The sequence below is a fragment of the Oreochromis niloticus genome, linkage group LG3, assembly GCF_001858045.2.
Source record: "Oreochromis niloticus isolate F11D_XX linkage group LG3, O_niloticus_UMD_NMBU, whole genome shotgun sequence".
NCBI lineage: Eukaryota > Metazoa > Chordata > Actinopteri > Cichliformes > Cichlidae > Oreochromis > Oreochromis niloticus.
This window is the reverse complement of record NC_031967.2, coordinates 34,177,115-34,191,138: the sequence shown is the minus strand read 5'-3', so window position 1 is coordinate 34,191,138 and position 14,024 is coordinate 34,177,115. Positions and strand designations below refer to the sequence as shown.

At 40.8% G+C, this 14,024-nt stretch overlaps 1 protein-coding gene across 1 annotated transcript; it reads left to right on the top strand.

Moving 5' to 3' along the window:
* Positions 1–230: 230 nt before the first annotated feature.
* On the top strand, positions 231–9,433 carry cmasa (cytidine monophosphate N-acetylneuraminic acid synthetase a). The gene is made up of 8 exons (XM_003458602.5): positions 231–626; positions 2,297–2,439; positions 2,521–2,676; positions 5,493–5,629; positions 6,416–6,510; positions 6,600–6,771; positions 6,866–7,031; positions 7,290–9,433. Exons 1-8 carry the CDS (start codon positions 412–414, stop codon positions 7,502–7,504), a joined length of 1,299 nt encoding a protein of 432 aa, XP_003458650.1. The 5' UTR covers positions 231–411; the 3' UTR covers positions 7,505–9,433.
* Positions 9,434–14,024: the final 4,591 nt, after the last annotated feature.

Sequence of the window (14,024 nt, the reverse complement as noted above, 5' to 3'; positions counted from 1 at the left end):
GTTCGCTGTTCAAGCAGCTGCAGGTACAGCAAAATGTAAGCGAGGAGAAACACATACATTTTCCAGATCACCACATTAATACACACACAGGTCGAGTGCGTGTGTCCTGGTTCGGCTCATATAATAAGGCGTATAGAACAAACCCTCCTACTCTCCCTGCAGAGGGCTGAGGGATCTTTCATTAATGATGACGCTGTGTTCCGGAGACTTGATTGGTCAGTGGGCGGTGCTTTCACACCTGTTGCTCTCTGATGTGAAACTTAACCTGCTCCGGAGCAGGTAGATCTACTGCACAGGTTATCATAGCGATTTATGTCGGTAATAAGTGAGCCACCTTCATAGTAGGCCACGGAAGTCACCCGGATAAACCGAGACTTTGCTTCGTAGTAGCAGTAGAGCTTTTATGTCGTTATGGCATCCGCTAGACGGAGAAACAATGAGACCTCGTTAGACGAATGTCAGTCATCGAGCAAGCTGCCGCGGAATGACAAGAGTCACATAGCAGCTTTAATTTTAGCTCGAGGGGGGAGCAAAGGGATCCCGCTGAAAAACATCAAGATGCTGGCCGGGGTCCCGCTCATCGGGTGGGTGCTGAGGGCCGCCGTGGACTCGGGAATGTTTGACAGGTGAGGAAGGACAAGAGCTTTTATTGTATGATCAGATGAACAGTCACCAACAGCCAACTTTAATTTATTTTCTTAATGAAAACATCAAATCAGATTTATTATATAGAACCTACTTCTGTCCACATGTCATAACAGCCTCGTTAAAGTATTCTGCACATCAGTAAAGTCAGGGAATGTAAAATGCATCAGTTTGCTCCCTGATCGCTAAGCAGCTGCTCAGCAGCTCTGTGTTCAGCTTTAAGTGTGACGTGGAGGAGTCCCACGCGTCCTTTTAGGATGTTTACTTAAACAAAGTCGCAGATCAAGAAAACTGCTGGCATTTATCTTTTATATTTAACCTCTATTTTTGTTCGGTGTGACTCCGCAGACATAACCTGCACATTATGAGAAACATTTTATGACATTTTTGTCAGCGACACGTCAGCCTGACGTCCCATAAACTTGTTTTGACGTTACAAACACTACCATCTGGAATTTGTCTCTTCCCATTAAAGTCACCCTCAGCTAAAATATAACTACTCATGCACTTAAACTATAAGTTACAGTAATTCATACAATTATGCAATAAATAAAACGTCCACACTGCCAATAGGTTATTGCACTGGGATCATTCATTAAAAAAAATCTGCTAACTAGAAGTGCAGATTTGTTGTTTTTGTTTTGGGTTTAAAAAAAAAAATCATACATCAGATCCGTTCATTAAAATCTCACGGTAAAAAAAACCCCAAAAACAAAACCTGGAGCATGCGCACTTAACTAGGGCATAATTGATATTCCAGCGAAAAGAACAGCAATTGCCAGTTATTTAGTCTTCCAACAACCGGTTTGTTCATTTACCGACAAGCTTGGAGGTATGTGTGTGACCAAGAGGCTGGCAGGTTGTGTGCGTGTGGTTAATTACAGACACAAATTCTCATTTTGTTTTGTTAGCATTTTGCAGCTCATGTCTTGTTTTCTGATAAGGTGAGACTTCTCTGCCATCATTATCACAGCTGGCTGAGTGATTGTCAACAATTATACTGGACACATTTATGGATATTAAGCCAAGCACGCGTCCCAGAGTACCAGAATCCCTCTTAAGTCGCCCCAACAGGTGGATACACAGATTTGATTTTGCAAATTTCCTGATCCAACCCCAATTTGTTATTCAATGATCTTTCATGTGTTAAGTAAAAAAATGTGAAAAGACTGAGTCTCAGAATCCCACTAATCTCCTTAATTGTAATGAATCACATCCATAGACCAAAAGTCGATATTGATATAACAATGTCGATATAAAAATTAAATAAGCAAAAAACAGACAGAAGAAACACCCTTCAAATATATTTCGAGTGTTAACTGTTCAAAGTTTGTCCAGCAGAGGGCACTCTAAATCTTCCATCTTGCAACACCACAAATTCAACACACTGAGCCGAACAAAGATGGGAGTAAACAAGCAAATAAAAAATAAATAACACTTGACAATTGGTAGAAAAATTAACTGTTTTGTATATCCAAAAACAAAAATATCGGGCGATATATCAGAGTATTGTTTTTCTTAATCACTTACATTGGTCGATCTCTAATCACTATAGCTTTGGCTATGAGGACAAAATACAGAATGTCTAGTAGTGTTATGAAAAGAGACGGTTACAATTAATAATAATGATTATGCACCTTCACTTTCACAGTGTGTGGGTGTCAACGGACCATGACAAAATTGAGGAAGTTGCAAAGGCATGGGGTGCTCAGGTGCATCGGAGGAGTCCTAAAGTCTCCAGAGACTTTTCCTCATCAGTAGAAACCATCCAAGAGTTTCTTGAGCACCATAAAGGTAGGAACGTGTTTCTAAGATGGTCTCAAAGCATTACCCTGCTGCCACACAGTGCAGATTACTCTGCTTTTCTTTTCACAGAGGTGGATATAGTTTGCCACTTCCAGGCTACATCACCGTGTCTCCACCCGTTCCACGTGAAGGAGGCCTTAGAGAAGATCACGCTGCACGGTTACGATTCAGTCTTCGCAGTGGTCAGGAGACACCAGTTTCGCTGGAAGGAGGTTGAAAAAGGATGTAAGGGAGCAAGTCTGCACATTTGACCTCTGATCTCATATTTACCTTTTACATCTGCCATTTTTTTAATCTCACCCTAAAATGTTTTACTCTCTTCAGAAAGTATCATGAAGAGAAAGAGAATGAGCTGCCTAGTTAGTTAGAAATATACTGTAGTATATTATTATATAATAAGCTCAAGTTATTCATCTATCATCCATTACGTGCTCCTACATGTTTCTATAACTAAACATATCAATGCTCCCCTTATCTGATTCTTATTGCACTACAAACTTCTTAAAATGCATTTAAAAACAACAAAGAACATAAAATTAATGTAATTAATGAGGTTTGTGCTCTTGGAGTGCTTCTTATATTTCAGCTGCCTAAGGGAAAGTATTTAAACTACTTTTAGAGGGTTTGGTTATCCTGATCAGTTTGTTTGTCTTCTCTTCCAAATAGACCTGTGTGTTGTTGTTTTTACACTCACTTTCTCAATTTTCACAAAAAGGTCAAGTTTCTTGTCAGTATGTTAAAGGATTCAAATGACAGGGAGGAGCAGCCATTACACACACGATCTTTGCACCTGCACCTTAGTAATTATTAACTGCAATAAACAAAATCCAACAGGTGCTTCACTGGACAAACAATGAATCCTTACAGTGACAGTCTTTTTCTTTTTTATATTTGTTTTTTAACTGCTTGGTGTTTCTAAAAATGGGATTGGAGAACTGGCTCCAAGTTGAGAACTTGGGGCCAGTTTGAGCTATTACAGTCCTAAATTTCCAAGCTTATTAGCTCCCTTCATCTGATAATTATTGATTTGCATGCAGGCAGCTTTCAGTTTTGATACTTACTCACACTCGTGCTTGTTTTCCACCCGGGGGAAGCACAAACTCTAACGGCTTCAACTCTTCTGGGAAGGCTTTCCACAAAATTTTGCGAATTTTTTTTATGATTCTTCCTGGGGCACATTTGCGAGGTCAGACAGTGATGTATGATGAGAAGACCTGCCTCACAATCTTCTCTCTAATTCACCCCAAAAGTGTTCTTTCGGGTTGAGGTCAGGACTCTGTGCAGGCCAGTCAAGTTCTTCCACACCAAACACGCTCATCCATGTCTTTATGGGCTTTTCTTTGTGCACTGGTCGGCACTCATGTTGGAGCAGTAATGGGCCATCCCCAAACTGTTCCCACAAAGTTGGGAACATGAAATTGTCCAAATTGTCTTGGTATGCTGAAGTATTAAGAGTTCACTTCACGGGAACTAAGGAGGCCGAGCCCAGCTCTTGAAAAACAACCTCGGACTATAATCCCCTCTCCACCGTTCTCCTGGCAACCGCCAAACCCAGACTCATCAGTTGGATTGCCAGTGATTCATCACTCCTGAGAACACGTCTCCACTACTCTAGAGCCCAGTTGCGGTGTGCTTTACACCTCTGCATCTGCCGCTTTGCATTACACTTGGTGATGTAAGGCTTGGATGCAGCTGTTTCCATGGAAACCTATACCGTGAAACTCTACACACATGAAGCTGGGAGGTCTGTAGTGACTGACTCCGCAGAAAGTTGAGGACATCTATGCACTATGTGCCTCAGCATCTGCTGACCCTGCTCTGTGATTTTATCTGCCCTACCACTTTGTGCCTGAGTTAAAAGAGGTACCAATAATTAAGTCGCTGCCCACTGTGCCTGACATTTCTTACCAACCTAAAGCAGGTGCAGCAGATTCATGTAACAAAACAAAAGTCAGGTACTTACATCATTTCCCAGTATGTTGATAGCTTAAACAAATGACAAGACATTGATCTTTTCAATCTTGTTCACTCTCCATAGTTATACTAATAATAATCCAAAACATCACCGGTTATCACGGCTGTCACTAGTTCATTTTCCACTTTTGTTCATTTATATCTGGCATTCACACAGAGTGCCAAAGAGGAGTGCAGCCATCCGTCAGGTGCACAGCTCCAGGTAGTGGCTGGTGGCATTTTAACTTTGAACATTAAACTGCTGCTGTGCATTAATAAAACAAAACTAATAACAGCTAACATTTACAAATCTAGTTGACTAGTCCCACACTTTTGTATTTTAAAAGAGGCGTGAAAGACCCAGAATCTCACAGAAGTGAAGGCTTTTTGCAGCAACAGTGAATCCCCTCAAACAAGAACTAAAAGACTCTTAAGTTCCTACTGTCACCATACGGAGTGCTAATATATCCTGATGCAGTGAATCATAAAATCAAACTTTAAGTCCTAATTTAGTTGTTAATTCCTTTTCACTTGCTTACTTATCACCAATAAGACATTTTGAACCATGCATCCTGTTTTACTTGGCATAAAGTCATTTCGCTTTGGCACATACATGCATTTCTAAGTTGTGTTTGTAATTACCCACACGCACACAACCTGTCAGTGCACTTGATTACACACCTACCTCCAGGTTTACAACCAGTTTAAAGGTTAACTCATAAACTGGTTGTTGGAAGTATAAATCGTGACTGTTGTTCGTTTTACTGGAACATCCTTTTTATCCTTCTTCATCGTGCGCACTCTTGTTTCCTTTTTTCATTAGTTTTATGAGCAGATCAATACAACTCTTAACATGTATATGATAAAAGACACACAAACAAACAAAGCTACAGAATTTAACATATTTCTCCCAGATTTGGTCACCCACCTACTATGATGGCATGAATTTCCATTAAATGTCTTTTTAAAAACTCAGTTCACTCACACACTGGTTAGTACGCCAAGAAGCAGACACCTTCTCTGTGTAAATAACTGCTTAATGGAAAGAGGAGTTTGCATTGTTATTAATGGATCCTGCTTCCTTCTAGCTGGTGAGCAAACAGTGCCGTTCAATCTGGAGCCAGCCAAACGGCCACGGCGTCAGGACTGGCCAGGGGAGCTGTGTGAGAATGGCTCATTTTACTTCGCCAAAAAAGAGATCATTGAAAAGGAAGGACACTTGCAGGTAAAGGTGGTGGTGATGATGCACATATAGTTTATAATGACTCTGAAAAAACAGCCCGAATGCCCAACAGTTAAATCGTGCCTGGTTTATTCTTGGTTGGCACCAACATTAAACACACACCTATAAAACAGCAGCAAATGAGAATGATGACAAATGGATCAGATTTCATCAGCTAAGTTGTCAAAGAGATTGTTCTATCCCTTTTGCTGGAAAAACATCTGGGCATGCTGTCTGCAACCTTTTGGAATCTCCAAACTCTTTGTTTATGAATAGGAGTCCTTAGACTGTAGAAAGATAAGTCTGCTTAAAACAGGAACGATGTTATGTTTATAGGAAAAAAGTGTCATTGAATAAGAAGCTGAACTTAACTGTGGGAGGAAGTAAAGAAAAACAGACTTTCTGAGTTGGATTTCCTGTGTTGAAAGTTTAGTTAGTTGTGTTTTGTGACCTTGGGGTTGGGGAGAATTGTGAAATATTACTTGACTGAAATATAGTTTTTTGTGTGATTCTTACTGAAACTGATATTGGGTTTGGTTTCATTTGATACCCAGAGTGTTACGTATTTCTCTTTTTAATTGTCGTGTAGTTTGATGTATTTAGAAGAATCTGTCAAAAAACAAAACAAAACCCAAAACATAAGGACAGAGATCTGGCTGGTACCCCAAAAGGAAAAAAAAAAGCTGTATTAAACCAAAGGACCAAATTGGACCGTGACAGCTCCACAGCTTTTCCAGACCCTTTGTGTAACGGTATATCTAAGTCATGCTTGTGTTTTCACCTCTGTAGGGCGGTAAGTTAACCTACTATGAGATGCTGCCGGAGTACAGCGTAGATATAGACGTGGACATTGACTGGCCTGTGGCAGAACAGAGGGTTCTCCGGTGAGAAACGCCGAAAATAATATCTACCAGTCAGCTTTTAATCAACTATCCATTCCCTTTCCTAATCCAGCCTATGTTTCTTCAATCAGGTATGGTTACTTCGGTAAGGTCACACCAGAGGTGGTCCGCCTAATGTTCTGCAACATTTCCGGCTGTTTAACTGATGGAAAGATCTTTATGTCTGTGTCGGGAGAGGCAATGGTGTCTGTCAACACCAGAGACACAACTGGGCTTCGGATGCTGCAGGAAGAGCAAGTTGAGGTTGGATTTCTTCAGCTGTCTGAACAGAATTACGTAAACTGGCCCATCTTGTGGAACGTCGCTCACAAAACTGCACTCTGTCTCGCTTCACCAGGTCATACTGTTGACCACAGACAAAGACCCCATTGACCCAGCTTTGCTTCAAAAACTTGAAGATAGGATAATGTGCAAGGTCGAGAAGGTGGGAAAGGAGCCGCTGAATGATTTGAAGTCAATTGTTGAGAAGAAGAAGCTGGAATGGAAGGATGTGGCGTTCATGGGTAAAAACAACTGTATTTTTATTTTTTAACAGTTTAATTGGCAGGAATTGGAAACATGTTGAGGTTACTGCTTTAAAAAGCGGTGTATTTAACATTTATGTTAAAGTGTTCTCGCTGTTTTAATCAAATCTGAATAGTGTCTGCAAACAAATTAACACTTAAAGACGTCTGACTGTTTGTATTTGTGCAGCCAGCCTTTGCAGCTTGTTTAAGTAAATTATTATAGGGACTAATGATCTTCTTCTGTTCCTCTCTCAGGTTTTGATCAAGCAGATGTGAAATGCCTGAACCTGGCAGGGCTGAGTGCAGTACCCGACGATGCTCCAGCTGTGGCTAAAAAGGCTGCAAAGTACATCTGCCGCCGTGCTGGGGGATCCGGAGCTGTGAGGGAGTTCACCGAGCACATTCTGCTGCAGAAGCAAATGGCAAAATCTCAGAGGGAGCAGGACCGCATCGACCGCCACAACTTCTAATCTTAAAAGAAGTCTACGTGGAAAAGGTTGAGAGTAATAAAACAAAACGATTCACGTGCATGTTAGAAATATTGAGGCCAGATTTACAGTAGTGGCGAAAAAAAAGCTCACCCTCTTTCAATCTAAGGTTTTATATATCAGGACATCAAAAAAAGTCATGTGGTCTGTACAGAAATGCAAAACACATTAACACATATTAAAACACTTTTTTAAAATAAACTACAAGGAAACTGTTCCCACTAAAGGTCCAAACAACAAACTTGTTGCACCATTTGGCAGCTGGTCATGTGTGACCCAAAAGTAAAGAAAGGACTGAACCAAGCATCACTGGATATTTCACTAACCATACTGCATCTGACAGAAAAGCAAAGAGTGATGTGATTACATGGTGCCAAGTAAGGAATGTAAGCATCTTGACCCAAAATACAACATCCCAGTAAAAATATTTTTCATTTTTATAGCTACAATATTGTGTCGATCCTAGAAGGGATAATAGTTATTTTGTTAAACTAAAGTCTTAAGAATTCACGTTATACTTTGGTTTAAAATTTACAAGAAAAAGACTAAGTGAGCTACTTTTATTCTTACATTGAACTTATGCAGTCCTACTATATGTAATACTTTGACATTCCTACTGCACTGTAAACATTGAATTAGGTATTAACTTTTTATAGTTTCTTAAAAAAATATTTTTTTTTTTCACTATGGCTAAGCAATGTACTTGACCTCTTAGGTTCTCAAAATTGTGGTCATTTTTAACACTAATAGAAGGTTTTTCGGTTGATTTAATAAACCTGGTCAAAAATGTTCCCTCGCATTCATGTCTGACTTGGTGGTAGCGGGGTTAAAGCAAAGAAACTTGCACCCGGACCTCATGCAGTGAAGGTTTTTGTCCCCCCTCCACCACCGCCACCGCCACACACCACACACACACACACACACACACACACACACACACACACACACACACACACACACACACACACACACACACACACACACTCTGAATAGGATTCTTGCACATGGAATAAAAGAAGAAATGCTGTGAATTTCACACGTTAAATCAGATGTTAGGTTAGGTTAGGGTTGAATTCCATCACACAAAGTAAAGCACCAAATGTAAACATAAGGCGTAAGCTAGCACTAGCAAGGCTGCACTGAATTGTCACATTTACTACAAGGACACTGGAGGACTGTACTAGAAAGCAGTGTTTGGGGTCAACCCTGAAGCTACCGGTTGCATTTTTAACACTGTGAGTAAGATCTCTCTGTAATCACATATCTACAGATGGAGTCACTGTTATGTTTTTCTTTTCGAAACTGGCAGATAGTGCCTCCAAGTCCTGGGAAGAAGTCATGCAAAAATCCAAATAATTACAAGGTTGATGTGAAAAAGAAATGAAGTCCTCTATCACCTCTCCACTCAAAAACATACCACAGTTATCACGCATCTGTTTATGCCGCTGATATCCCCTGCTCCCCTGCTTCACACATAAGGGCAATGCCTTAAATAAAACCGAAGTTTGATGGTTTCTCAGTAAGGTTTAGAGGTGAAGCTAGCTGGATTCTGTCACTTTCCTCTTTTTGCAGGCTTTATGCTTAGCTAGGTTTCTCCTCACTGTAGCATACTCTAGATTATTCTAGAATAGGTTAAGAAAGCAAGTGTATTCCTTAAAAATAAGAATTTATGAGTGTTTGTGACTGGTGGTGGGGGGGGGCGTCTGTGGTCCATTTTTGCAAGTGGAATTTGTTATTCTTTCCATTTTTATTTCTGTTCAATAATTTTACATTACTTTTCTCCCGTGCTTGTTTTGGTTAAATGTTTTTTAAATCATTCTCTGATTTTAATTTGACTGGATTGTGATTATTTTATGATTATTTTTAAATGAATAAAATTCATTTCATTGTATTTCAAGTTAACAAAACAAATCTGGGTACTGTCATCATTATTCATTTTCTTAACAGGAATGTAGTTGAACAAAGACAATTTAGGTCATCACAAAAACTCAACAATTTATGGCATTTGCTAATTTTATTTTGAACATCGGACAATTTCTCTGCCAAAAGAATTTCTGGCAGTGGTCAATTTTGGACAACTCAGTCATCATGTTTCTAAAGTATCGACTGAGACTTAAGTTTGTTAAGGCCTGCCATTTAGTGAAACCTTGGCAAATGTAGTACTTGTTTGGTGTATATGCCTCTAAGTACTTTAAGTACTATAAAAGTTAAAAGTATAGTTAAACCAAAACAAAACCTTAAATGTGTGCAAGAAATAGGTTTTTGCTCTACACTGGATTAAAAGGACACCGATGGGGGCTGATAATAGTGTACAGACACATTGTCTTTTTCCTTATCAAGTGATAATCTATTGTAAATACACTGCTCAAAATTAAAGAAACCCTTAAAAACACATCAGATCTGAATGTGCAAGAAAAGTCTTGCTGGATATCTATACTGATATGGACTGGGTAATATTAGGAATGAAAAGTTACCACATCATTTGACAGGAATTGATGCAAATTATGATCCTACAGAGGGAGGAATTTAAACAAATACCAAAGGGAAACAGTAATGTGGCAGATTAGTTCCATTTTGCTAAAATTTCATTGCAGCAACTCAAATTGGTACTCGGTACTTTGTATGGTCCCCACAGGCTTGTATGTATGCCTGACGACATCAGAGTATGGATGGTGTCCTGGTGTCCTCCTAGATCTGGACCAGGGCATTACTGAGCTCCTGGACAGTTTGAGGGGCAAACGACCTGACAGTGGCTCCAAGTGTTTCATCCCGATACCTAATGTCAGTCAGGGTGCTGTTGTCTAGCCTATAGAGGTCTGTGTGTCCCTCTATGGACCATCACTGACCCACCACCAAACTAGTGATGCTGAACAATGTTACTGGAAGCATAATGTTCTCCGCGGCTTCTCAGACCCTTTTACCTGTGCCAATGTGTTTCCTGGTGATCTTTGAAAAGCACAGGACTCCACTGGTGGACCTGCCAATTCTGGTATTCTGTGGGAAATGCCAACCCATCCTACTGATGGGTCAAGGACCTGCAGCCTTGTCCAGCTCTGTGTCTGGCTCCTGGAATCTCCTCCATGCTCTTGAGACTGTACTGAGAGACACAGCAACCCTTATGGCAATGGCACATATTGCTGTGCCATCCAGGAAGAGTTTGATTACCTGTGCTGCCTCTGTAGCGGTAGATATTGCTACCATTTGCATCTTTTACAACACAGTGGCTTCATAGTAGAAGAGTCCAGGTGCTGAACTGGCCTGCCTGCCATCGATCCAGATCTTTCACCAAATGAAAACATTTGGAGCATCATGAAATTTAAAATACACCAAAGAACACCCAGAACTGTTGAGCAGCTAGAATCCTATATCAGACATGAATGGGACAAAATTTCTCTCCCAAAAGTCCAGTAGCTGGTCGCTTCAGTTTCCAGATGAATACAGACAAGAAGAGGAGATGCTACGCTTTTGTAAACATGGCCCTGTCCCAACTTTTTCAGACTTGTGGCTGCCATCAAACTCAAAATGACCTTATTTTGTTCTGCATATTTTGTCAGTTTGAAGATTGCTTTTTCTATGTTCTGTTTTTAACTGAACTACTACTACTAATAATAATAATAACAATAATAATAATAATAACGTAATAATAATCTAGTTGCACTTGTACACAATGTCATGGTCAGAAATGGGTTTGCTTTTCCAAGAGAGCAAAGTCATACATTTCTCTTAATGGCACACAAGAAGAGCTTATTCAACCTTGTTTAAGCCACTTTGGGAGACCTATGCTCTGCAGTAATTTTCATGGTGTGCTACAGTTAAACTGGTTGAACTTGTTCACTCTGTGGTTATGAATGACACATATTTGTATAACACACCAGTGTTTCAAAAAGCTTCTACGGACACTGCGAGAGAGTGCAGAATGTGAGAATGCCATGATCCAGATAACAGTTCATCATTTTCAGGGATTTGTGTTTTAAGCCACATACTGACACAGGCACAAACAGATGTTGCTAATACACTAATGAACTTTTGTCAAGGGACAAAACTGTTATTGTTGGTAACTCACAAGAAAAAGAGAAACAAAACACAGGAAACATTTGCAGAAAATTGACTAAATACTGCTTAACCAAGGTAGACAGAGACTGCTGTAAGAAAAAATGACATCAAAGGAAAATATAAATGATGCAATCTATGTTACAAAAGGAATAAAACTCAAAAACCCAAAATGAAATCATAAGCCACAGAAAACTGAAGGCCCGGGGACGATGACAACTTTGAGGGAAAATCATATGTTCAAATTCTTTTTAAGGAGTCTGATCACTGATCCTTACAGATCACTTCTTAATATCCATCCGTCCATTTTTTTTGGTGTGTGTTTGTTTGTTTTTTGTGTTGTTTGATGTGGGGACATACTGCAAATCAGTTTCCCATTGGGGACAATAAAGTTACCATTGACTATTGTCCATCCATCCATCTTTTTCCGCTTATCCAGGGCCGGGTCACGGGGGCAGCAGCCTAAGCAGAGAACCCCAGACCTCCCTCTACTCTGAGCCCCTCCCGGATGGCCGTATTTCTAACCCTATCTCTAAGGGAGAAGCCAGCCACTCTTCAGAGCAAGCTCATTTCCGCTGCTTGTATCCGTAATCTCATTCTTTTGGTCACTACCCACAGCTCGTGACCATAGGTGAGGGTAATCACACATATCAACCGGTAAATTGACAGCTTTGCTTTTACATTCAGCTCTCTCTTCACCACGACAGACCGGTATAGCATCCACATCACTGCAACCGCAGCACCAATCTGTCTGTTGATCACCCACTCCCTTCTCTCGTCACTTGTGAACAAGACCCAGAGATACTTAAACTCCTCCAACTGGGGCAGGAACCCATCCCTGACCTGGAGTGGGCACTCCACCCTTTTCCAGCTGAGGACCATGGCCTCAGATTTGGCGGTGCTGATTTTCATTCCCACCACTTCACACTTGGCTGCAAACTGTTCCAGTGCGAGCTGGAGGCCATCACCCAATGAAGCCAAAAGAACCACATCATCTGCAAAAAGCAGAGATGAGATTCTGAGACAACCCAAGTGAAAGCCTTCCACCATCTGGCTATGCCTTGAAATTCTGTCCTCAAAACTTACAAACAGAATCGGTGACAGACATGAGCTCGTTTCTGACTCGTTTCTGGTTGAGTCCGACTTATTGCCGGCTATCTGGACCAAACTCTTGCAACAGTTGTGTAAGGATCAAATGGCCTGTAGCAATGGGTCAGACACCCCATACAGTGGTCCCTCGTTTATAGTGGGAGTTATGTCCTAAAAATAACCCGTGATAGGTGAAATCCGCGAAGTAGCCAGCTTTATCTTTTACAATTATTATAAATGTTTTAAGTCTGCAAAACCCCTCACTACACACTTTATACACCTTTCTCAGACAGGTATTAACATTTTCACACTTTTCTCTCTTGTTTAAACACTCTCAAAGTTCAAACCTTCATAGAAAAATAAGTCCATTATTATAGAATGAAACCAAAGATTAAACCCTGTTTTCAGGTCCAGAACATGGGAATAGAGTAGCACATGAGAGAATTCAACATTAATGAATCAATGGTACGGAAGTAGAGGAAGCAAGAAGAATGAGTTGAGTAAAGTCTGACTTATCTATCTGTTATGTTTCACTTAATGGGCCTTATGATCCGGTGCGCCTTATGGTCCAAAAAATACGGTAACTTCTACCTTCCTTTAGCATGTCAAGAAGTGGAACTTTTTGTGCAATGATTAGCATCTTCCTCAGCCTTTTGGGTGCTACCACAGGTATCTTTGACGGTGCAAAATGTTTTGTCAACATTGTTGTGTTTGTTGGGGAGAAAACTTACAAACATACAGTACAGCACTTCAGAGTCACACTGCTAGCGATCGAAGATTTATGTAAATTTGACAAGCTGAACACATTCTGTACTGTACAGGAGACACGGCACGGAGGAGCTTGATTGACAATGGTCTACAGCCGACCAGGATGCAGAACACAATGCGCTGTAAGAAAAAAAAAAACATGCAAAATTGCACACAAAAAAAAATCCGCGAAACAGCGAGGCCGTGAAAGGTGAACCGCGTTATAGCGAGGGACCACTGTACTCCCGAAGCACCTCCCACAGGACACTCAGAGGGACAAGGTCGAATGCCTACTCCAGGTCCACAAAACACATGTTGACTGCTTAGGAAAACTCCCATGCACAAGTATCCTTGAGAGGGTAAAGAGCTGGTCCAGTGCTCCACGACCAGGACCAAAACCGCATTGTTCCTGCTGTATCTGAGGTTCAACTAACGGACGGACTCTCCTTTCCACCACTCTGGCATAGGCTTTCCCAGGGAGGATGAGGAGTGTGATCCCCTATAGTTGGAACACACCCTCCGGTTCCACCATGCCCCTGATCTCCACGCAGCATTGTAGAGGCATGTCAACCAAGACAGCCCTAAACATCCAGCACCTTCAGGAACTCAGGGCAAA